This window comes from Charadrius vociferus, unplaced genomic scaffold (assembly GCF_000708025.1).
Source record: "Charadrius vociferus isolate BGI_N301 unplaced genomic scaffold, ASM70802v2 scaffold56, whole genome shotgun sequence".
In the NCBI taxonomy this organism is placed as follows: Eukaryota; Metazoa; Chordata; class Aves; order Charadriiformes; family Charadriidae; genus Charadrius; species Charadrius vociferus.
The window spans coordinates 917733-942079 of NW_009649057.1; the positions used below are offsets into that span (position 1 = coordinate 917733).

Consider the following 24347-nt stretch of genomic DNA (forward strand, 5'->3'; position numbering starts at 1 on the left):
GGGCCCGAGGTGCCAGTGTCTGCCTCTGGCTCTGCCCCTTTGCAGCGATTCATAAATTTAGGCCCTGTATACAAATTGGCAAAGAAACACATGTGCGGCTGCCACAAAGCTAGTAGCTTGAGAGCTGGTAATACTGGGCTTGTCGTCGCATTTGGTGTTTGTGATTTCTTCTGGAGGCTCTCTGCCTTTTTGCTTTCTCTCATCCAGCCCATTCCATGCTGTAGAGCACGTGCCCTGAATTTGACTGGCATTCAGGCTTTTCTGCCTCATGTCAGATTGTGTGAAGGTCACAAATACATCACTGACATGCTGACAGTTGCAGGGATACCCTGCTTTTAGCCACGAAACAGAGGTGTGCAAATGCGCTTGAATGTCTCTGAAATGCCAGAAAGGGGAAGATGCTTTGAATGTGTTGTGCAGCACTTTTTTTTTTTTTTTTTTCTGTTTGGATCACAGACTGCCTGTCTTCTTTTACTAGAAAAGCTGCCAGACTGGGAAAATTTCAACAACAGAAACTGCAGTACAATCTTATACTAGCCAAGATGCCAGTGTGCAGACAGATCAAAGTAAAGATGCTGTCCAAGACTTCCAGCAAGAAGTCCAAGTGGATTACAGTAGCCTTCTAGCATTCCTTCGGAAAGTGGAGGATGCTGTTATCAAAGAGCTAAATAAGAACTGGAAAAGCCGTGCCTTTGATGGCTTTGAAGTGAACTGGACAGATCAGAATGAAACAGTAAGTTGATCAAATTCAGATCCTTGTCGTTACCCAAGCAGAGCTGGTTGCAGCTGCTCTATCTCGTTAGTTCTATTTCTTACTGCTGTGATTGTTCTTGCCAGATTCTAATCATTAGAAATTACTGGTGTTTTTTTCCTCCAGCTTCCTCCTTTGCTTGTGGCCCAGCCTTGCTCACTAAAACTGTTCTTCCTGCTAGTGACTGCGTTGCAGCAGCTTTGTGAGAAGGAAGCCTGCAGTTGGTGTAGACTTATTGTCAGCTTCCAGTAGCCCTTTTAGAGCATCCCAGCCTAGAAGTTATCTAGGAACAGTTGAAGTCAGTGATTTGGCAGCTCTTCCTACTTAGATTGTATTTGTTTAGTGTACAGTGCTCAAGAGTGGGAGCAATTTGTATCAGTCAGTATGTTTTGGTACAGTCATTTTCAAACCGTTGCTTGTGAAGCTTAATGAGTGCTAGACTTCTGCCTGGGGGGCTGTTGTAAATCCTTATGGCACAGTCTTCCAGAGCTGTTGTGCAGTCCCTCAAGTGTGCAGTCTGTGAGAGGTAATTATGAGGCAACAGTTGGTTTGGTAGGGTTGTGTGTTATGTTTGGTTTTTTTTTTCCAGTAGGAATTCAACAACTTTTTCACATGCATCTGTGTGCTACTTGGAGAGAGGGGAAGCCAACGCTGTAACCATAGGATCATATGTAGAGGCGTGCACAGATCTTATTTCTCCGTGTTTGGAAATTATTGCTTCAGTGCTTGAATTTGATCTCTTCCAGGTGTTGTGTTTGCATACGTTGTCATACCCAGAAGCTCAGGATCAAAACCTACAGGTTACCAGTGTCTCATGGAATGCAACTGGATCCGTTGTTGCATGTTCGTATGGCCGGTGAGTATCTGAATGGATTGAGAGCACAACAGAGGTTGATGTGACATCTCAGGCTGACCCGAGTTTTTGCTTTCTCTGTAGTAATAAACTAGACATACATACACTGTATGCAAGTTAAATAATTCATATTCAAAGAAACAAAATCTTAGGGCAATCTTAAATTACAGCTTTTGTTTCTTCTACCTTCCCCCTGCCCCAAAAATGGATACATATGCTCTTACTGATTTGTTTCTAGATAGATTTTATTTGGAGAGAAAAAGTAAAGAGCAGATGCACTTGCAAATATATGTGGGTGAGGTTTGGAAGTATGTGCTTATCTTCATTGAAGATCGTGTTGTTTTAATGTGGTCTCTTAGCACCCCGGATGAAACTGGCATCCATTTACGCACGCGCTTGATGCCATGGATGTGCGCAAACAAATATTTAAGAATGTCTGAATTGAAAGTTGGACAAAACTTTCATCTAATCCAATGAAAGCAGCCTCTCCTCTCTGTGCCCTACTGTTGCCCTTACTCCTTTTTCCTTCCACTAACGTTTTCTTCGATTAAGAGCCCCAGCAAAAAGGAGATCCGTGAGTTGAATGCACAGGGAAAAGCAAAACAGGGCAAACCTGTATGTTACTTGCCCCTTCTGCTCACCCAGTCTACAGCTGTTTTCAGATCCGAATGTGGTTTCTGTGTCTGTGGTTACCCTCAGTAGAATTCCCTTCCATGAACTTGCATAGTCTGTGAATCTGGGTAAACTTCTAGCATCTACAACATCCTTTAATAAGGATTTTCACAGATCAACTACCCATCAGATGAAAAATTGTTCCTTTTATTTGATCATATGTCTTGCAATAAAAGAATTGATAGCACCAAATAAAGGAAGTAGAAGTCAGGCTCAAAACGATTGCTTCCTGTCCTGGCCACTGACAGTTCTGCACATCTATGTCCTCCAAATTGTCTCCTGGTAGCAAGACGGGACATCACATTGGTCAGTGTGGTGCTAGTGACAGAATCCATGTACCATTTTGGTAAGTGTGTGATGAGTGAAACAGATAGAAATAACAGGGGAAGCAGACTAGTAGGGGTCTTTTAGCATCCCATACTAATGATTCATGAGCCACTTGTGGCAAACAAGCATGATGGGCGTAGGACTGGATTCAAATCCATAGAGTTGGGGTGCGTGACATGATTTCTGCAGGGTCATCAACACCATTTGGTGGTTCTGGAGCATGTTCTTTGTTCCTGTGGAGGCACCTGGACTTCAAATCATTCTGCTTAACTCAGGCCAAGCAAGTGTCAGTAAGCTTTTTCAGGCCCTGTCAGTCCTCCAGGTAAGACATTTCCTCACTGTGTATTCTCAGGCCCTGGATCTTTGCTTGTTTAGAGGAAACATGGTTTGCAACTCAGCCAGTTTGCAAATCAGCAGCAATTTGGTCTCTTTAGGCTTTTCATTCCCAAATACTCATAGCAACTTTCTGTATGTGCCTTTTAGATTGTTCCCATTGTTTGAGTGGTTAGTTAGGTCTTGGAATAGCGACTCATATCTGAGATTTACTTGCAGCCACTTTGTTCTGTAAGTACACTGACACACACTGTATATACACTAGCCTGCAGAGAAGTTTCATCACCTCATGATCCCATCACCTCAGTTTTCCTTCAAGCCACAAAGCAGCACATTTAAAGGACGAGTGGGGCATACCAGAGCTCTGCTGGACTGGTATTCTCTGCAGAACAGACAAGGCAAGACATAGCTTTCTCCTCTTCAGGTTGGATGGTGGGGACTGGAGCACAGAAAAATCCTACGTCTGTACCTGGAATTTGGACAGAAGGGGGTTGAATCCACAGCGCCCTGACCTAGTGGTGGATGTTCCCAGTTCCGTCATGTGCCTGGCTTTCCATCCCTCCCAGCCTTCACTGATAGCTGGTAGGTTGTTCTTACCTTAGATTCTATCTGTAACATACCCTTATTTCCTTCAGCTTGGATCATTTGTTTTCTTTCTCTCTCAGCTCAGCCTAAGATTTCTTGCAGAAGTGATGGTGTTGCAGCTCCTCAAACTGAGGAACTAATGCTCAGCAACATCGACAAGTGTACTCTTGCTTCCAAACTGGGATTTTCTTCTCTTCTCAGAGAGATGGTAAAAGGAAATTCAGCTCTGGGTGTAAGTGGGAAGAGTGTACATATTTTGGTAGAGCTGTATTCTTTTACACCAGAGCTGACTGTGCCCTGTATACAGCTGCCAGTCCTCTGAAGCTGGTGGGCCTGTTTCCACCAGAGCTTCATTTGTCACCCTTTCTGCTGAGGACTGCTCATCGCAGAACTCTGGTCATATTCACTGGCAATAAGAAAAGTTATGCCCAGTTCTGTTGTAGTAACAGCGCAAACTGCCCCTTGCATTGCTCGTGTTTATGCACTGTTAGTCCTTACACGTTTTATTGGTATCTTTGTCCTTTCAGGTGGCCTGTTCAGTGGGGAGCTGGTGGTGTGGGATACCAGCAGAACAGAAGACCCCGTGATCTGGAGGACAGGGCTGACAGATGACACTCACAGTGATCCCGTCTATCAGGTAACAGAGAACATCTGCAGCAGACACAGCTGGGGGAGGCGAGACTGGCCATTGCTCAATTTCATCCCTTCAGTTCTTATTCACCTTACTGGTGCTTTACCTGAAGCTCTCAGGCTGCTATGTTTCAACAGTTACCTTCTCTTTTGGTTGGCTATTTTTCCCCAAATCTAGCTAATAGACAGGCATTTGTACTCATCCTGTAGAAAAACAATTTCTCCCTGTTCAGGATAAATGAATAGTAGGCCCGTTCCCATGATGTAACTGTTTATTGATGTAGGTGCAGCCTACAATACTTGTAGTGGTTTAAAAATGCAAGCAGAAAAGCATCACTGATCCTTAGTTGGAAACTTACAGCTACAACTAAGTGGAAGGGGCACAACCTGTCATGCAGTCTGGCTTCTTAGTGGTTTTTGTCCTTCTGGGGCCCTGTGATTCTGGGCAACCGGTGTATTTTCTCAACTGAATGTCAAGAAAATGCTGCTGTTTATAGCTGGGTGAAAGTGCTATAAATACACCATCTCAAAGGTGATGGCAGGTGAACCATAGAAACTGCAATACAGAATTCAGCCCTAACACCTAAATGCATTTCTCTCCTCACCTCTGTGTGCCAGCTCCCAGCAGAAGCTGGTCTGGTACCAAGATCACTGGCTGCTGCCTGGCTCTACTCCTGTGTCGTCTTGGCAGGTCAGGGGACTGCAGGCTGCTGAGCGTGGGCTTGGCTGTTGTGACAGTCCCCCTCGTCACGACCTTGTGGTGTTTGGAACAGGTTAACTGGTTACCTGACGCCAAGCACAGAAACCATGCCCGGCTGTTGAGTGTGTCGACAGATGGGAAGATCCTGGTGTGGAGGGAGGCGCGAGATGGTCGACTGGCCTTGGCCGAAGGATTCGCCATGATGGCTCAGCAGATCCCTCGCAGCACTCAGCTGAAGAAGGTAAGTTCAGCAGTTCAAAGAGGGCTGATTTGACAAGAACACTCTTAACTCTGGATCCCATGTGGCAGAGCTCACAGAAGAAGGGCCAGGGTAGGCCCCTTTTGAACATCAGCACTAACCCTTGATCCCCATCTCCTTTCTCGTACTGAAATCACTCCTTGGAAGACTGGCAACAGCTGAGGTTTTGCCACGCTCTAAAGAGAAGCTGCTGGGATGGAGAAGAGAACCTACCAATAATAATGCTAATTTTTATGAATCCCCTTGTAGGAGGATGCTGTAGAGGTTAAAGCTTGAGCAGTGCTACAGACATCGTAGCTGGTGCAAGTTGTGCTGTGAACAGCTCACCAGGTCCCTGCCAGGCTGGTCTAACTGCATGTGTTTTTCACTGGAGCCCTCACAACAGCTTTGTCTCTTTTTCTCCCAGTTCGCCTGGGGAGAGGCAGCCGTGGGTGTGACTTCGCTCTCTTTTTCACACTTTGATCCCCGCATGTTCATTGTCGGTGTGGAAGGTGGCTATTCCCTGAAGTGCTCCACTGCAGCAGAGACGCTGGCTCTCCAAAGGACAGGCAGTTCCGTTCCCCTCAGGGCACCAGCAGAGCTCGCCTTCTCCCCACATGGTGGGCCGGTGTACTCCGTGAGCTGCTCGCCCTTCCACAGGCAAGTGCTGTGAACTAATGCTGGTGCTACGTGTTGGACACAACTACTGCCTGGCTCTAAATGTGCATTTTTCAAATAGTGTGTATGTGTACAAGTTCCAAAAAAGGGTCACCTGGCATTGGGAACTTGATCAAGTCACTTCCTGTCATAGGAGAAACAATGTCCAGTGGCTCTGGTGAAGCTGCCCACTTGACTATGCTGCATGTGGGCACAATATGAGTAACACAAAATAGCATCTGCACTCAGGCCGGCATAGAACATCAGCACCTTCCTTAGATCATCAAATGGTTTGGGTGGGAAGGGACCTTAAAGATCATCTCGTTCCAACCCCCCTGCCCTGGGCAGGGACACCTCCCACCAGCCCAGGTTGCTCAAAGCCCCGTCCAACCTGGCCTTGAACACCTCCAGGGATGGGGAAGACGTTAATATTAAAAATCAATTTAAAGACAAGGGGAAGAGCTGAAAAAGTCATTTACTTACCAGTGCTTAAGTGATCTGCCCATCAGAAATCTTACAGGTAGCTGCCTGAATTTAAATTAGAAGCTCAGATCTCTGCAGCTTTTACCCACCAGCCATGGAAGAGGCCCCAAGCCATGTTTCTGTGAAACATGCTGACAGTCCGGTTTGCATTTAATTTGCATGAGACAAACAGAGCTCTAACAATGCCTGTCTCTAGATCAGCAGTTCTCAGGCATCCCTGGCCCACAACCCGCCAGCAATACTCAGGGGACAACATGAACCCTCATTAAACTTAATTGAGGGCAGTAATAAAGCCGTGTCTCTACAGACCACATCCCAGGGTATAGCTTGGAAACTGCTGCTTTAGGAGACATGTTCAGACCTTTGCAAAGCAGTAATATTGTCCAAGGTCGTGCTCCTTGACCGATTTTTGTTCTCTATCTTTAGCAGTAAAGCCAAACAAGTTGTTTCTTGCTTCCTCCCTCCCCCAGGAACCTGTTTCTGAGCTGTGGGACTGATGGACAAGTTCACTTGCACTCCATATTGCAGACACAACCCCTCGTTTCTCTTCAGTTATCAAAGAAATACCTCTTCTGTGTCCGCTGGTCTCCAGTTCGACCACTGGTCTTCGCAGCTGCATCTGGGGAAGGCAAGTAACAGCAGGTGTCTGTTCTTAGACATAGAATTAAGATTGTGCTGGGTATAAATTAGTACAAGTCAATTGCACTGATTACCACTTCCCACAAGTGGAGAGCAGTGACCATTGTTTGTACCGTGCAATTAGTATAACAGAGTCATTCCTAACTAGCAAGATGACTTCAGTCACAGTTATTTTTCACTTTTGACGATACCTTTACTTCTGTTGCCACAGCCATTCCCAGGGATGTAACATGGTGAGACTAACATGGCTAAAAGCTACTTCCAGCTTCCTTGTTTTTTACACTTATTTCTAGAGCTAATGGTTTAAAACAGTAACTTTTTCCTTAGAAAACTGCCCAAACATTTTTGAGTTAAGGAACAGAGATTTCATAGAATTTGGCAAGCTGGTTTCAGGTCTCTGACAGCAGAATAAATCCGTGCTGTCTTACAGTGATGTCGGCTACGTGTCACAGCCTGGACACCATCAGAGGGAAGGGGAAACATGTTAGAAAGAACCTGTTTTTAGACTTAGTAGATACTAATCGTAGATGCTAATCTGCTGTTAAATACAAAGTCTGTTGCCCTAAAGCTGCAATAAATGTTTCTGTTTTACAGGAGATGTGCATCTGTTTGACTTTGAGAAGAGCTCACAGAAGCCTGCCCTTTCCATAAAGCAGGCCGTGGGTGAATGCCCCGTGTACTGTGTAGAATTTAACATCAAGCAAACTCAGCTCTTGGCAGCAGGGGATGCTACCGGTACAGTCAAAGTCTGGCAGCTGAGTTCTGACTTCACTGAGCAGGGACCCAGGGAAATGATTCATCTGGAGCAGCTGGCAAGTGAGATCACGGACTAAGGCAGCAACACAACCAGCTGCATGAAGCTTGTTCCTACTCGGGCTGCAGGAAAGGTTGCCCACTCACCTCTTCCACAGTGTTGGCCTTAAAACACGCTCATTATGACAGCTGCAGTTTCATCAACTGAACAGTTAAATTTGCATTTAGCCATTAAACACAAGATGATGTGGTTCGACCAGTCACTTTTATTGAAGCACACTGCAATATGTTCGTTTTCCCTAAGATTTTTAAGCTAAGCAGTTTAAGGTTACATCATAAAGTAACATTGATTACTGTAGAGCACAAAGAGAGAGAGAGAGAGAGACACATGCAGAGCTATAGTCAGCAAACGTGAGCATGTTCTTTGCATCTTTTGGTACTAGTGTTTTAGATCAATTCACAAAGAGTGAACGTGTAAATTCTATGTAGTCGTAGGCAGAAGGAAGTTCTCTGCCCTTGCCGTCCATGTAGGGCTTCATGTGAGAAATGCAGTAATCGGCTTGTTCCCGGGTCAGGTTCTGAAAGACAAAGACAGTGCAGTGGTGGAGACCGGCACTTGGAGGCTGTGGATAGGACATTTCCAAGCAGCCCTCCCATTCCCAGGGGCACACACAGCTCAGGGCAGAAGCCAGAGCAGCAGAACTACGCCGGGCATGGAAATGCTCTGGCTGTTGGAACTATTTGGTTAAGGGTTGGAAGGTCTGACCCAAGTCTTCCCACTGAATAGAAGACAGAACAGGTAATTGATATGAGGAAACAGTGCAAACTCTTTATTTCTCTGCCAGCTGGTGGGATTCAGACAGGAAAAACTTGCTGTCTTGGCAGGGCTGTGAGGGAGGAGGTGTTCATTCTGTCTAAGCTTGGGCTTAAGCTTCTCCTTTGAATCACTGTCTGGAGAAACCTCTCCCTCTAGTCTCCCAAATGATTGAAAGGAAAATACGAGTTTCTGAGGACAGGCACAGTGAAAGCACTCCCTTCCCAGGCCTTTGAGTAGCTCTTGTTTCACTCAACCTGAGTAGTTCTTTGGCAGTTAAAGCTTTTCCTCTATAGAGCCGAGAAAGCAGCTGGGTAAGGCCGTTACCATCATTCCTGTGTTTGCTGCAGAGGATACCTCTGCAGGTTCAAAACTGACTCAACTACAGTGACATGAACCTCCAAGCAACTTCTGCTGATCTTTGTTAACAGTCTATACACAAAAAGCCTCCGTCTGCTCCTCCCTGGCGGGCCGCAGCCCATACTCACTTGGTAGAGCTCCTCCTTGGTCACGTAGGGCTTCCCCTCTGAGCTGAGGGCGCGGAAAGCGCTCTCAATCTCCTCACTGGATTTCACGTTCTCTGTTTCCCTGCTGATCATAAACGCCATGTACTCCTGCAGCGAGACGTGTCCATCCCTGCCGGTGAGACACAGTGTGTGAACACAGCTGTCCATTAATACCTGAGCACAGCGCTTCCATACCCTCCTGAGAGGGGCTTTAAGACTTTCACTCCTCCCAGCAAAGTTAATGCAGGAGACCGTCAACACCACATCATTTTCTGAAGTTAATTTCTTCTTCACAAGTGTCAGGCTTGCCTTCATGAAGACTCTTTTACGTGAATTGTTGTGAAAACGACCATAGCCTCTCCACAACAGAAGCAAGCACAGCTCTCTCAGTATGTGAGTTCCAGTCAACTCCCCAAAGAATACCGATATGGTATTTTGCAATGTAAAAATAAAAGGTCCAACCCCCTTACCTGTTGGGATCTACAGTGTCAAGAATAGACTCAAACTCTGGGTCTGGCTCTCCTTCCTCAACCATAGGCAGGTCGTAGCCAAGAGAGCGCAAGCAAGACTTAAACTCCTGGTGATTAAGTCGTCCAGATTTGTCCTTGTCGAAGTGCCTAAAAACAAAAACAAACCAAACCCCGTATTTTTAAGCGTCAGTTGTCGAGTATCTGACTGAAAGCTACGCAGTGGCCTGAAAACTAGAACAGAGTATAACCAGCCCACTACTCTGGACAAATGAGCTTGACTCACTAAACGGTCCCTATCTAACATACGTATAATGCAAGGACAAATTCTTTACTTTGTTTGAAAAGCAGTCAAAAAATGGCTATATTCGCAGTTGGAATTCATTGGCGCCCCCAGTTCCTACACCACTGTGCCCAGGAGAGGCTCTTGCATGACTGTGCTGCACCCAGCCAGCCACGGGTGTCTCTGGAGGCTGCTGCCGTCTGGCAGAGATCGGAGCAGCTCAGCACAGAACTGGGCAGACAACAAAGGAGCTACAAACAGATCGGTCAGAGAATCCTGTGAACAGGAGCCATCCACGTGCCAGAAATCTCTCACAAGCATTCCTCTGGCACGCTTTCCCTGCGACTCACTTGAACATCATGCTGAACTCCTTCAGGGCCTCCTCAGTGACTCCAGTTGTGTTTCTGAAAAGGAAGAAGCAAAGCTCATGAACAGTTCCTAAACTGCAGAACTCTGCTGGAGTCCATTTGCCCCAGGCCAGCGTCTGCATCAGAAGGTGAGGAGAAATGAGCAAACAATACATTACATCACCACAGCTCAACAGAATAAATCAATTCCTCTAAGATCTCGCCATTGCTAATGGCCAACTGGAACTATTTCCAAAACTGCTAACTTCACCCCTCTGCAGAGGGCCAGGAGGTGGTGGGGATTTACAACCTCACTGCACCCGTTTGTCAGAGCACAGGAGAGACTCACAAGAACAGAGCGTGCCAGGTTTGTTTTTAGACACAGGCAGATGCATCTCCTGTGTTTTATCCCCCTTTACACTGCACAAGGGGTAGGCAATACCGAGCCTGAATCTGCTGCTCCAGGTTGTGCTGCATTCTCATCCCCAGCTGGTCAAGCTGGTCCCACTGCTGCGCCAGCCCCACGGTGCTGTGTTCTGTGTATTTGTTGTCCAAAATAAGTGCCTCTTCCATGGCTGCCCCAAGGTCCTCAATCTTCTTCAGCTGGCTCCTCATAGCTCGGATCTCCTGGTGCTTGCGCTGTTAGTGAAGAGGAAAAAATAAAGGAACAAAAAAAACCCCTTAAAAAGTTAGAACGCAGGCTGGCAGGGAAGGAAGGGTTATACTCTTCTTTTTCTGATGGGACTATATATACATATACTGGGATTTGTAAAATAGTATTCAAAACAATGTTTCTCTTCATGCACACTACTGGAAACCAACGGGGCTTGCAAACCACTTCTTGAGACAGAAGCCCCTCTTATCAGGAACCATGCTGAAAATCCTGCGTCCTCTCTTCCCTACCCCACTCATTTAGAAAAAAGAACAGAAAGGAAAACTACCTAAGATTGTTGTTAAATGGTTTGCGATGTAAGAAAACATCAGATATGTAAACAGATAATCCCAAAGGTCTCTTCAGTACGCAAAATGTGTAAAATCAATTAAAATTTTACCATATAACTACATGTATTTCCATTCCCACCCTGTGTTCCCGAGTCATCAGTTGGGAAAGGTGTTTTAGCAACAGGTGAGCATTGCTTACTTTAGTAGCTTCCAACTGCGATTCCAGCGTTCCCGATTCCTCCACCATACAAGACCTAAACACAGAATCACAGTGAGCGAGTGCACTTAGCCCGTAAAAAATGGCAGGTGGGGCTTGAAATTAACAGTCCTTCCTTGAAATTAAAAATCCTTATAGCAGTATTATTCTCCTGTAGACAGTTAAACACTGTTTTTGCATTTTGTTTATTCTGACTCATCCTATTTCAGACTGACATCTGTACATCTTGTTTGATTCTTGTTTCTTTATATAGTTAATTTCTAGCCCCATTTGAAAGGCAACATGATCAGCAGCCACACTTCATGCCAGATCCAAAGCGCCCGCTTTGCTGGACCTAATCAAATTAGAAACTTAGTGCAGTCCCACCCCACTCCACTGTGCCCAGCACACACATGCACACACAAACTACAGGTGATTCACTGGAGATGGGCTGTGCTCGCCAGTAAGGTACGGAGGTGTGTTACGTGGGGATAAAATTGGGGAAAAAAAAAAAAACCAAACAAAAACCTTGAAAGCTACTGGACTAGTTTAAAAGTAATCTTAGTACAGCATAATCTCTGCAGAAAACTATAGACCTCTGCTACACAGCAGTGACTGGTGGAGAGTTGCCTTTCCCGCCCCACCTCTCCCATCCTGCGCCCAGAGAAACTGAGGCACGGCCGCTGCTCTCAGTCTGAGCTTCTAGGCACACTGCAGCCCCCACACCACCACTGTGGGGCGATGGTCTCCAAGATCGACTTCCTTCGGACTAACTATGGGCAGTCTGGACGCTGCTTTCTTCCCCAAGATCCTAAGCAACCTTTAAGCAGCAGCGTTTAAGAACCTCTGTCCTTCCAACACGTACGGTGAGAGTTTGTACTGTGCACAGACAGCGAGTCTGGGCGCTGTGCAGGTGGGCTCTCCTCGCCTTTGACTCTGTGGTATTTAAGTTCCTAAAACTTAAGTTCTGGTATTTAAGTCACTAAAACTGGGTTTTCATCCCCACTGAAATCTATCCTCCTACATGCTTTTGAGCTTCCCGAGAAGGGGATTTCAAGTGCTGAATCACTCTGTAGCAATGAAAATGCACCAAACATCTGGGTGTTCCTCACCACAGGGTTAAGGCTCAGATTCAATGCACGACTAACGAGCTGAAGCACACGCCCAGAACTCTGAGCAGGAAGCTGGGAACCAACCGTGGAAAGGAAAGAGTCAACAGGGGAACAAACCTCCAAGCATCTCTAAGCCGTGAAAGTTAGTTGGAAGGAAAGCGAGCCTTGGAATTAAAGAGTGCGTTTGAAAACCAAAGTGAGGTAAGAAAATAAGAGGAAAAAACCTTCCAGATAGATCATCCCCAACTTCATACTGATAGACACGAATGACACGACGATACGCTATGCTAGTTAAAGAAAAGAAACCAAGTAAATTCCAAAAAGGAAGAAAGAAAGAACAGAGGAAAGAACACACCCAAACACCGCCACTGCAGTGGAGCCACACTCCAAGCCAGCACCACCTTGCAGCAAACGCAAGCAAGTACTTAATGAAAGAGAATTATTCAAATGCTGGTTGCACATACACAAAAATAATCTGTTATTATTTTCATGTAAGTCATAAAAAAGTGAGTCTCACTAAGAGACGAATTGAAGTCTTGCAGTTAACTCATTTACAGATTCTTTAAAGGCATTCTTCTTTAACTCCAAATTCTTCCTCCCCTCCCCAAAGAAAACCTCTTCCAGGCAGCACCAGGCGCACACAAGCAGCTACAGCACACTGAAAAGCAAGGTGTACGCATGGCAACTTCTCTGAAGCTCTGCCTGCCTTCTTGCTGAGGAAGGCCGAGCACAGCCAAAGCCTGAGCTAAATCTGCATTTTTAATCTATTCACGCAGAATTAAGGACAAACTCTGCCTGGCATATCAGCAGCCTTCTGGTAATTCGTTCAACAAAAGAGCTTGGCATGGTGATCTCGAACTCTGACCCTACGTCTTTTAGTAAATGGCTCCTTTCTGTTCGCTCGTTCTTGGATACTAGAACTAATCCACAACACTACTTTACAAAGGAGCAGAGAATTCAGCATCCGTTCCAGGAAAATCTGCTCGGTTCCATTAAACTGTATAACAAAAATGGGGCAAATTATTTTTATCTGGCAGAAACAGCAGAACACAAGACACTGCGATCATTACAGAGCAAATAAGAAGCACAGTTATCTGTGAAGATTCCACCCTTTTATTATGAAAAGCCTTCTTTCTCTCTCTACGAGAAAGGCCCCAGCCTCCTCTCCAGCCCTTCACCCAGGGCTGACACACAGCCCTCTGCACCAGGCCCGTACGCCGTTTGTTAGCATTTTACATTATGCCTTATTACAAAGCTTCCATTGTGGCGCAGACTTTTAATACCGAAGAAATTTAAATGGACAGACACACTCTCAGAGGGTCTGGCAGTCTGGAGACATTTAAAGATCTTATTTCCTTTCCACGTCTTGACAAATGACCAGCACGCATCCTCATCGGGAACCATTCCCATGGACCCAAAGTGAACTTGAAATGGCATCAAACTGCCTGCGCACCCAGGCGAGTTTGTGGGTTTATGTTGGAAGGTTTTGTTTTCTGCTATCAAGAATATAATCTCTGCGGGGCATGGCTATGCACCAGATTAAAAACCAGGCAGTCCATATTTGCACACTACAGAGTTTTAAGATACATAATTTCAGTAAAGCCAGTGCATAGGAATCATCCATCCTCCTTACCTAAAAAGGTACTTTGGAGCTTTGAGAAAAGTTATAATGGAAAACTTCATTTCACTAAGCAAGTCTCTGAATGCTGGAAAACTAGGAATGCCAGCTGTTTCCCAAAGGCAGACTAGTCCACGCTCTCACATATCTCATCAGATTAAGAGCCTTTTCTTGTGCAAGCCCTCAGAGAAAGCAGGAACAAAAGTTAGGACGTCCATGGTATGCCAGGGGCTACCCATTAATAATTTTTTCTGCTTTTGATGAGGAAATTGTTATGTTTCTACTGGTTTATACTTAATCTACTGCAAAGTTTTTGTTTCCTGTGTCTGTGCACCTCAGCCACAGATTGCTCTTTTCAAATAAAAGGGGTTGCAGCGCAGCTTTCACAAGCAATGTAATGACAGAAGAACACACACAGACAGAGCAGAACACATCACCGAATTTTTAAAGATATAAAATTCAATACTAACCCATCTAGCAGGTAAGTCCTGTAGAATGTGAAGATCCAAACATCAGGCAGCAGGACAGAGACAAGACAGTAAGAGAGGGACAGAGATTTGGGTGGGAAGCAAACATCAAAAAGTTAAAAATCATATTTATATTTCATTATTTCATGAAGACACATACAGAGCTATCTGTAACACACAGAGACAGAGAATCACAGGATTACATGAAAACAGAACTCACCTCCCCTGAACCACAACCAGAGCGTGTCAGAATTGGCTAACAGCTCCGGCTGAGCACTGTTACCTCTGTTTTCTGGAAATATACTCTTCAGTTCACTGCAATTCTTGACCTTCAGATTTTTTATTTCTAATGCAGTTGTTAAATCTTTACTCCCTCTCCCTAGGTGAGGCTATTATTAGACAGCACCCCGGGTAAGTGATTACACAGTAGCCTTAAGCGTTTTCACAGCTTCTCTCTCTATTGAAATTCTAGTGAGATTTCTAATATACTATTCAATACAAAAGGAGCATTAGCAGAAACGCCACTGGCATTTCACACAGTCTGCTCCGAGCTATTTGTTCCCCAACCCCCAGCTGTACTGCAGACTAGTTCAGGAATAACTGGAGAAGACTGAAGTCCCGGATAACTGGAATTACTCTAGGAATTAATTAAGCAGCAGAAACGTTTTTAAAGTCTGGTGTTTCAGGGCTTTCCTCTTGCCTGTCGCTAACAGGGCCCCCCCTCAAATCCCAACTGCAGGAAATGAACAAGTCCTGAATAGCTTTTTTTCAAGAGATGTAGGATGGATACAAATATTAGCTGAGGAATTCTCTAAGGGCAGCTCCTGGGAAGACAAACTGTACCTGGTCTCCTGAATCCACTGATGGAAAGCGTTAGCGTGCTGAGCAAATTCCTGGCGCAGTTTGTCATTTTCTTCCTGCCTTCGCTGTTCCTTCTGCAGCTCCAATTCACGTTCCTGAGAAACAAAAATAATTTCAGAGAAATAACGTGATTGTCCTAATTCTGTAACAAAACCCAAAACCTAAGAGCTGCATACCAGCACAGCTCTGAAGCTCAAAACAAGACTGAATAGATAAAATCATCTAAGATGACAACACAGAACATTCCTATTGAAGTCTCGAGAACTGGAATTGAACCAGCAGCTACTTTACTGCATCACACAGACACTAAACATTTTAGAGTCAGGAAGCGATGGACCTGTGCTTTGTCTTTTGAAAGACCGCAAGTGGAAGACCATAAAAACAAGTTTATAGCTAACGGAGTATTTTATTTGCTCCCAAATTTTGAGATACTTCAGTCTGTAGTACAGTGACAAACTCTTGCACCGATTATCTTGAAGGATAACTTGCCGGGAAGACTCCAAAGGTCGTAAACTATAAAAAGAGTCTCTCTCTCTCTGACTTGCCTTAATAATTTTCTGCAGATTCCTCCAGGTTTCTTCAAGAGCCTCCATAGTAAACCAAGTATATGGGTTGGACGCTACACGGAAGCTCTTGATCTGGCGATCAAGCTCTGCCAGCTGGTTGAAGTCAGCTTGGGCAGAACTAAGTGAAGAACGGAAAGCATCATGAGCTTCTCGCAGTGCTTTGATTTCTTCCAGCGAGTTACAGCGCACAGGATCTGTCAGGTCCTCTTCAGCATTCTCAAACCAACTGTTGAAGGCAGACGCCTTCTTAGCAAAAGTCAGGAACAGATCCTCAACCTTGAAAAGAGAAAAAAATACAGTTCAGTTATACAGTAATGCAAATATTCCATATGAGCTGATCTGGAAATGACAGGCAATGATGGTTTGCCTTTATTACTTATTTCTTGCAAACATCTCAAATTCTTATGACGAGTCTCCAGGATCTCCATAATCATTAGCTGCAAATGAAAAAGCTGCAGAAGTTGCAAGCATTGTATGTTTATTTTCAAAAAGAACTTACCTTTCTGAAATGCTCCTGAGCCTCCAGGAGTTTCTTTTTCCTGGCAGCAGAGTTAGCAAGTAGCTGATTCCAGCGTTTCATCAAGGAAGCATGCCGAGCCTCGATGGCCTTTGACTGGATGTGTTTGGCTGCTAGTAGCTGGTCTTTCAGGGCAGTGATGTTTGCAATTCCCTCCTGCTGGAAAGCCTGAAGTCCAGCGTCAAATGTTTCCTGATGCAGTAGAAGAACAAAATATTTTTGATTGTATTTTTATTTAACCATTCCAATATCCTGCATATATTTCAAACATAAATACTAGATTCTTGCGTATTCCACAAGAGTTCACCTGTTCTCTCCACCACTTATGGGTTGGAAGCAGCATTAGCACTAACCTGTTTAGTGAGGAGTGTTTGCACAGAAGAGAGGTCGCGTCCATAATCATCTGTCTTCAGACTGTTTTCTTTCTCACCTGGAAAATGAAACAAATTAAGTAAAAATGTCAACCTCTATCTCAAACGTTCCCTCTATTCCAAATTAAGTTACCCCAAAAGCACAAATCAGGTATAGCACTGCTGATTACTTTGGGTTTAGGTCTGCTCGTTACAACAGCAAGCGAGAAGCTATTTGAGATCTTTCGAAATGAAGGAGAATTTCAGTTTCTTTGTGTCAGGGTTCTGTGCCTCAGTATAGAACATACCAATCCATGACTCCACTACATCTGCTTTCCAGTTGAACTGGAGGAAGGCAGAGTTCTCATCCAATTTGGCTTTCCTCTGAGCTGCTGCTTTCTCCAGATCTGACACCTTGCCTCTGAGGCCCTTCATCTTAGCGGTAATGTTCTCCTCGTGGTGATTGTTCTACATTAAAGGAGAGACAAAAAAAAAAAAAAAAAAAAGAGTGTACCATATTATCTTAAGGGCTTCCAAGGCAGCCTGTAAGGTGGTGACAGAGCAAGGACTTCAACTGAAAATTTTTTTTCTCAATGTACAACCACGGTCCAAGAAATAGCTATGAAAGCCGTTAATACCAGCAGCTTATTCAGCCGCAAAATATGAGTAAGAGCTCTTTTCAAAGACATGACAAATCAGTCCTCGAAGAAGAGTAAGCCTACTTCGACATGAAAATGTCCTGGGTAGCCTCTGAAGATTTATTTTTCTTTACCAGTTTATGCTCACCTTTTTAATGAGATCCTCTCCGTTAGCACAAACATCGTTCACTCTGTCTTTGTGGACAGTAAAATCAGTCTCAAATGCTTCGTGCTTTTTCAGCAAGCCCTGCAAATACGAGAGACAGTACTTTTTAAAAATAATTTCTCCCCATTTATTAAAAATAAAAAATAAAACTAAAAGAATTTGTTGTTATAAATCCGCTAGCATAAACTTTTCCTGACAAAAACTATTAATCTTAGCTGGTTAGCATAACTTGCTGATTTCCTGTGGACAAAAGGAGAACAATATTGACTTCCAATATAATTCAGCCATTTGATTTAACCAAGACTGCTCATCAGAGGTCAAGAGATGCAAAGCTACACAAAATTGCATCATTTCTACAGGAAATAACGTACTTGGGATGCTTTTATGAAATGAAAGCATTTTTTTACAATGTAAGCCTTCAAAACAAAGAATAACCTCTAAATTGGAAAGACAGTTAAAGAAAAGGTTTAAGCTCTAACCAACAATACATAACAAGAACAACAAAGAGCTGACAACTTGCTCCATACCTGGATAGCAGCAAGGGTGTCCCCATAATCCTCGCTGGCTACCAACGTCATTTTCTCATTGATCCAGGCTTCTTCTTCCTCAACGTTTGCTACAAACTGCTGGTACTCCAGAGACTCCTCTAGACGCTGACCCCTGTATGGGAAAAGAAAGGTAAAATTAGCCACAGAGTCACCCCGCGGCTTTAAGATATAAAATGTAAAAACAAATTACAGCAGCAGAAAACCAAAGAATGTACAGAGACTGAACCCTAAAGACACAATTATTCACACTTCACTTCTCCAGCAGCAGACCGCGGTACCTACAGCTCTAGAAATTCATTAGGCCACAAAGCCTGCAGCTATTGAAGGACTAAAATGAATCATTTTCTCCCAACACCTTCTATGCAGAAAAACATCCTGGTAGTGGATTAAGGCTGGTTAATTTCAAGTCTATGGTTTCCAACTGGTGCAAGAAAAGGCTGAACACAACATACCTCAAAACAAGACTCACGTGTCTACTGAGGAATGTTATTCCTAAAACTCTTTTCAAGAGTCTCCAGAGCCTGTCATCAGTGACATGCTATTACATCACATTACTGACTAATGGACCCATACCCTAAAAGCTTGAAACTCAGTAAATCTTGTCATTACGAGTCCATGCAACGGTTTTAATTAATACTGAATTTTACAAAATCATGTCTCACACACCTAGCAGCTGCCAACTGTTTTAACTCTTTCCAGTGATCCACAAACTGAGCCAGTCTCTGCTGTATCTCCTCCTTGCCAATCGTGTTATCATCTGAAAGCTTCTTACCAGTGTCTAGAACACCCTGCAAAGCAGAGAAACACACAGTTAGTGGAACATCCCTTGCTCTCCTCTTATGTACTCTACCTGGATTCCAACAAACCTATTACTGGCTTCCATACTGGCCACAAACAAGCAAGATGTTACCTACAGAGGAACCTGTCACGGAGAGAGGTTTACCTGGATAGCAGGTTCATGGGCAGCTAATTCTGCTTCTAAGCGCTTGTGCTTTTTCCTGAGGTTCTGCACCCCGGTTAGGTCTCTGCCATAGTCCTCTGAGCTCACCAACAGTTTCTTCTCTCTAATTTCAAGAGAGAAGAGAGAAAGATAAAATTTGAAAATTACTTCTATAAGTCAAACCCGGACAAAAGAAAAAATACAGGACTGCAGATAAGGAAATGCTCTACAGAGCACAAAAATCTTGGATGTAAAAAATGCATACTTGAGTTCTCAGCAAATAGCAGCTGGCTTCTGGCAGCACATTCAGGGGTAACGTGTGGGGGAAAGAAAGAAGGTGACAGATGACCTATCATTTCTGTCTGAAGGACAAGGTTTCTCGGTACTATCTTCCTTCTGAGACAGACACCTTTTGTGAAGTTTACCTGCTTTTGTCCAATTTTGTATTTTTATTTTACAAGCATGACAAAAAAAGTGCTCTAATTTAAATGACTAAATTAGAGGCTCACTTTGTTTCTCTCCTCCCAGGATGCTAACACCAATATGAAAAAAGCATTTGATTAATTACTACAACTGGCTAGAACAAAAAAAAGTACTTCAAACAGAAAAAGTAAGGTTTGAATTTTTGCTAAGAGCTTTCCCAAAAAAGACTAGAGTCACATTTCAGTTATCTGGTCTAGTTCTAAACAACATTACTTTTCCCAGTACAGAGCTTTCCTTCTTGGGGGTTGACCAAAGACAACTGCAGATAAGAAGCCACACCCAAACTAGTGCTGAAGCCATTCTGAGTACAGTTTTCCTTGAATGGGGGCAAAGGTGATTTCTTGTAGACACATATACTCGTGAAAAAGGCAAGTTCTAAAACCACACTACAGACTATGAATGTTGTTAACAAGCTGGCAGTAAGCACATGCCCCCATGCCAGAGCCTAGAACTTCCAAAATACATACTTGATCCAGGACTCCTCATCATCCATATCACGGAAAAACTGATGCAAACGGTGGGACTCGTTGAGCTTTGCACGGCGGGCAGCTGCCATACTCTTAATCCTCTGGAAGCGCCCATTAATGGTCTCACGTTTATCCTTTACTTGGGATGTATCGAAAGCACTGCTGGTCATCAAACTGTCAGCCTGACTGTTCAGGTCCTTCAGACGATCCTGGAAACGTGGGTAAAAAAAGTGTGTGAATTGCTTGGATTTAATTTCTGTGTTTGTTATGTCAGTATAAAAACTATAACCTGACTGCTGTGCAGAGTCACAGTTTGTATTAAGGAAACACGTTTCAACAAGTATACGACTGCAACATGTATTGAAGCGGTATCTGTAGAATTTGCTGATTACTGTGATTTATCTTCCAAAACTAAAAGAGAAAGCAATACCTCATGAGCAGATATATCAGCTTCCAGTAATTGGTGTTTCTTCAGAAGGTTGTTAACTGATGCCAAGTCCTTCCCATAGTCTTCAGATGCCAACAAAGCCTCCACCTGGTGGTGGGGAAGGAAAAAGGGGATGGAGAACAAGTTGTATTCTCACAACAATTCTAATGTCTTTAAAACTGAGCAAATTAATTCCCTCCTCAATTTTCTACAGCGTGGATAAACCTTCGCCTCATCACCTGTTTAATTCCTAACACATTCTATGCAAATATGCTTCTTCTCACCTTATTGTTTATAAATAATAACATTAAGACATCCACAAGAATTTTGGTTGTAATAAAGATTCTTTTCAAAATAAATCTAGACTTGCTCAAAGGTGGACTGTGCTCCACAAAAATCTAACATCAGCAAAGGGAATTAAAAAATTAGAAAAACAAGTCTTGCAAGTAAATAATCCCAATCTCAGTTACCTCTGAAAGCCAGAAATCAAAGTCCTTAATTCCAGTATTGAAATTCTGTTGCTTATTAGCTTCTTTCAGTTTCTGACTCTTCTCTGCTGATTTCTGTACCAGGAATTGCCATTGGTCAGCCAGGGCAGCTAGGCGTGCCTGTTATAAAATGGAGAAGATAAATGCTACAAACTAAAAACGTCAAGGAAGCATAAAACATAAGTTCTGATAAATGCAAAACCAGAATAAGGTAAAAGTCAGCTGCCAATTCCAAATGCAAATTACACAGTTGCTATTTCATGGTGCCTAGCCATAACTGAGTTCAACTTTTCCAGCCTGATCATAGGATGGGAAAACTTTTCACCCTTGAGAATGAAGCAGAATGAGCATCCCGATTTCTACTGCATGGTTGAAATAAAATAGCTTCTATAAAACCAGATTTGTTTTTGAGGGACACCCTCCTCCTCCAGTTATCCAAACACTTCTCAAAGCAAAAACTAAGCAAATCTTCTAAGACTTGTTGTATCTACCTTCACAGCATCCTCGCTGCCAGCACACGCTCCTCTTTCAATCAGTGAGTTCCCCATATCGATGACTCCACGGATCCGATCTGCATTGGCATGGAGCTCAGCTTCAAAGGCTTGGTGTTTCTGGTGTTTGCTCTGAATACGCCAAAAGCAAAACTGTTAGAGACTGGACAAAGGGCTCCTAAATTGTTCTCATGGGCTGACATACATAAAGAGGTTTGTATATAGCCTGATCTAAAGAAGTTCCCTCTCTCAGTAAGAATACTTACTGCTTCCTCAAATAGTAACTCTCATTAATCTGAGTAATCATCGAGCCTTGACCGAGCAAAACTGTCAGTGAGCTGATCCCCGTAACTCAGGCAACATCTCCTGCATTTTGCAGATGCCCATGCAACATTCCCTGCATTAAGCATAGCTGTTCCTCAAGTAAAGCTTTCTCATTTTCAATGCCATTGCCTTCGAAAAGCAGCAGTTTTACACACCCTAAGCATAAGCACAGTAGATCATCCCTTCTACTCCAATAATAATTTCACAAATTTCCATTTCCCTTCCTAATCTACAGGTAATTAAGTTAAATCACTGCTGCAGCCTATCTGCTTTCTGCACATTTTTTATATTAGTCAAAGTTATACACGGCCACATTATATATTAAAATAATGAATTAACAACCAAAACCCTCTAGAAAAGTAACGGAATTATTTGTTAAAAATTTTTCTCTGCTGAGTTGAGAGCACCATGAGAACAATAGGAGCCTTGGTGTGGGAGGAATTCTGCAGTTCTCTCTCATATATACATGATCCATCCACCCACCAGGAAGATAACAATAGCACAAGTGACAAGACAGAATTTACAAGTATTAACTGGAAATGCTAGTGACAATGGACATGGGTATACAATGCCCTGAGAGAATGGAATGAAAGGAAATGTTAGATTAAAAATAAAAGATGGAAAATACTATAGCGCTGGCATGAGAAATTCTGCATGAACTGCTTCATTTTGGGAACTGTTAATCCTGGATACTGAGATTATAAAAACATATCCTTCAAAGCTAGATTTACCAACATGTAAAATTCAATTAAAAAGCTGCCAATTGCACATTTCCATGTAATCACCATGACAAAAAATCCCAGGCAATATAAATGGTTTAATATAAAATTATAATTTTTTCAAATTAAAAAAAAAAAAGCGATTTCACAAAGTTAATGTACCACAGCCTAAAGTGACAAACAATGACTCTTTCCTTTCTTACTCTAGTTAGCTTCCCCTTTCTTTGTTCTGTCTTCTCCTTCCATATATTCTCATTTTACTCCACTTCTCAGATTCTTACAAGTCCTGTCAGCTTTCCATCTGGTACATATCTTTTTCTGGAGTGTTCCTTCTATATTATTCCCTTCCATGCTACTGCTGCAAGAACTAAGCTGTCCAGGTCTATCATTTTATTGAATCCTCCATCTTCAGCATTTGATTCTACAAATGTAAGCTAACAGACTTGGCGTTATGTGTCCTGTTAAATCATCATCCCTCTCGCTCCAGACAGGAGGATGACAGGCCCAATAGTCAAATTTCTGAAAAAGGAGGATAGAAACCCCTTTTTTTATGGGCTAATTCCTAAACCCCCCCCCAACTACATCACTAATGCACCGCAAATTAAACAGATCATGCAGAACACCTGCAAAACGAATACATAAATAAATGATGCTGAATAGGCATTAAGAAAAAAGCCACACCCATAACATGAAGATCAATAGCTGTACCTGGATGTAGTTCAAGAACTAACAGAAAACAAAGAGATTGCATGAACTGATGGATGGAGCAATAGAGTGCAACCAGACCTTGTGCTCACACATAAGCTATGCAAGGAAAACAAATTCACATACCAGGGCTAGTCCAAACTACTTACCAGCAGTTTGGAAAGCTATAAAACAGATTGAGAGAAGTAGTTCAGTGCATTCATACCACCTCATAAATCAGTATTAAAACATAAGAGGTAACTTTAATTAATTATTCCTTAATACTGAAAAATAAATGAGACTTCACATTTTAGAACATAAGACAGAGATGAGACCTAAGAACTCCATTTCCTTATTTTATTATCTAGATGCTGAAAGACAGAATAGCTACTCAGGGGTTTCTTCAGGAAACTTGCTGCTGCAGATACCACATATCTTATTAATTATATGCATCAATAATTACCAAGTGAGTTCTATTCTGGGTCTCCTTTCATGCATAATGTAACTTCCATTTTCTCCTTGTTAAAGGGAGGCCGTGTCCAACATGGTGTATAATTCTCTTATCACTGAACAAGAATTCCTGAGCATGTTTTTTTCAAACCAGAGTATACTTCGCAAAATTAAAAATCATATTTTGATTTCTGAGCCGAGAATCATACTCACCTGGATGTTTGTGGGATCCTTATATGACTCATCACTTGCAGTTTGGAGTTTTTCACTGATCCAGGCTTCTATTTCATCCACGTCACGACTGAACTGCTGGAGCGTCTGAGACTCTCCTAGCTTCGATCTCTTCTCAATCATTTGAGCTTTCAGACGAAGCCACCTGTATGCAATTAAATACGTTATGTTGAATGAAAAACTAGGACTGTACATGGCATCACGTTTAACAGTTACAAGAAGTTGCCGAAGAGCATTCTCTTTTAGTCTGCATCTGCATCCCGTGTAACAGGGCAATACTGACCTGTCCAGAACCTCATTGCGTCTGTTAGCAATGACTCCTTTTGCGTAATGATCAGCAGAGATCAGCTGGTCAGCAAAAGACTGTAAGACAGCAATTTTCTCTTCCTATTAAAAACAGAAGCCATAAATTAGAAGTGTGATTCCTTAAAGTCAAGTGCCGAGCAGGGTCTGAAACGGAACAAGACTTTTTTCTTCTTTAAATATACACTATTGTAAGTATGATTATGAAGAAAATCTATCTTCTACAGGACTGGAGATTTCAATTTCAGAACATCTTTCACCTGTGGCATTGAGGAAAAAAGTATCTTTTGGACCTTAAACTACAGCAGTACGATCTTTCAA

At 43.1% G+C, this 24347-nt stretch overlaps 2 protein-coding genes across 4 annotated transcripts in view; one reads left to right on the plus strand and one right to left on the minus strand.

Annotated features, from left to right (window-relative positions):
- The window catches only part of WDR34 (WD repeat domain 34), a 16389-nt gene extending 8688 nt beyond the window's left edge, over nt 1–7701 (plus strand). The window contains exons 2-9 of the mRNA XM_009888066.1: nt 479–733; nt 1498–1607; nt 3361–3518; nt 4049–4158; nt 4925–5092; nt 5517–5749; nt 6700–6857; nt 7463–7701. Coding sequence (XP_009886368.1) covers nt 479–733; nt 1498–1607; nt 3361–3518; nt 4049–4158; nt 4925–5092; nt 5517–5749; nt 6700–6857; nt 7463–7701 — 1431 coding nt within the window. The remainder of the gene's footprint in view (nt 1–478; nt 734–1497; nt 1608–3360; nt 3519–4048; nt 4159–4924; nt 5093–5516; nt 5750–6699; nt 6858–7462) is intronic.
- Nucleotides 7702–7867: 166 nt separating this feature from the next.
- The window catches only part of SPTAN1 (spectrin, alpha, non-erythrocytic 1), a 44174-nt gene continuing 27694 nt past the window's right edge, over nt 7868–24347 (minus strand). For 2 of the 3 annotated variants that reach the window (XM_009888026.1, XM_009888025.1), the window contains 22 exons: nt 24007–24110; nt 23706–23868; nt 21316–21447; nt 20807–20944; nt 20340–20444; nt 19910–20118; nt 18963–19083; nt 18686–18807; nt 17999–18131; nt 17454–17552; nt 16976–17135; nt 16671–16747; nt 16300–16509; nt 15780–16076; nt 15217–15329; nt 14377–14394; nt 11180–11234; nt 10481–10677; nt 10042–10095; nt 9412–9558; nt 8924–9071; nt 7868–8199 (listed from right to left, as the gene is read on the minus strand). In XM_009888026.1, coding sequence (XP_009886328.1) covers nt 8074–8199; nt 8924–9071; nt 9412–9558; nt 10042–10095; nt 10481–10677; nt 11180–11234; nt 14377–14394; nt 15217–15329; nt 15780–16076; nt 16300–16509; nt 16671–16747; nt 16976–17135; nt 17454–17552; nt 17999–18131; nt 18686–18807; nt 18963–19083; nt 19910–20118; nt 20340–20444; nt 20807–20944; nt 21316–21447; nt 23706–23868; nt 24007–24110 — 2928 coding nt within the window. In that variant the 3' untranslated portion in view covers nt 7868–8073. Of the gene's footprint in view, nt 8200–8923; nt 9072–9411; nt 9559–10041; nt 10096–10480; nt 10678–11179; nt 11235–14376; nt 14395–15216; nt 15330–15779; nt 16077–16299; nt 16510–16670; nt 16748–16975; nt 17136–17453; nt 17553–17998; nt 18132–18685; nt 18808–18962; nt 19084–19909; nt 20119–20339; nt 20445–20806; nt 20945–21315; nt 21448–23212; nt 23228–23705; nt 23869–24006; nt 24111–24347 lie in introns of all 3 variants that reach the window. The other variant, XM_009888024.1, reaches the window with a different exon arrangement.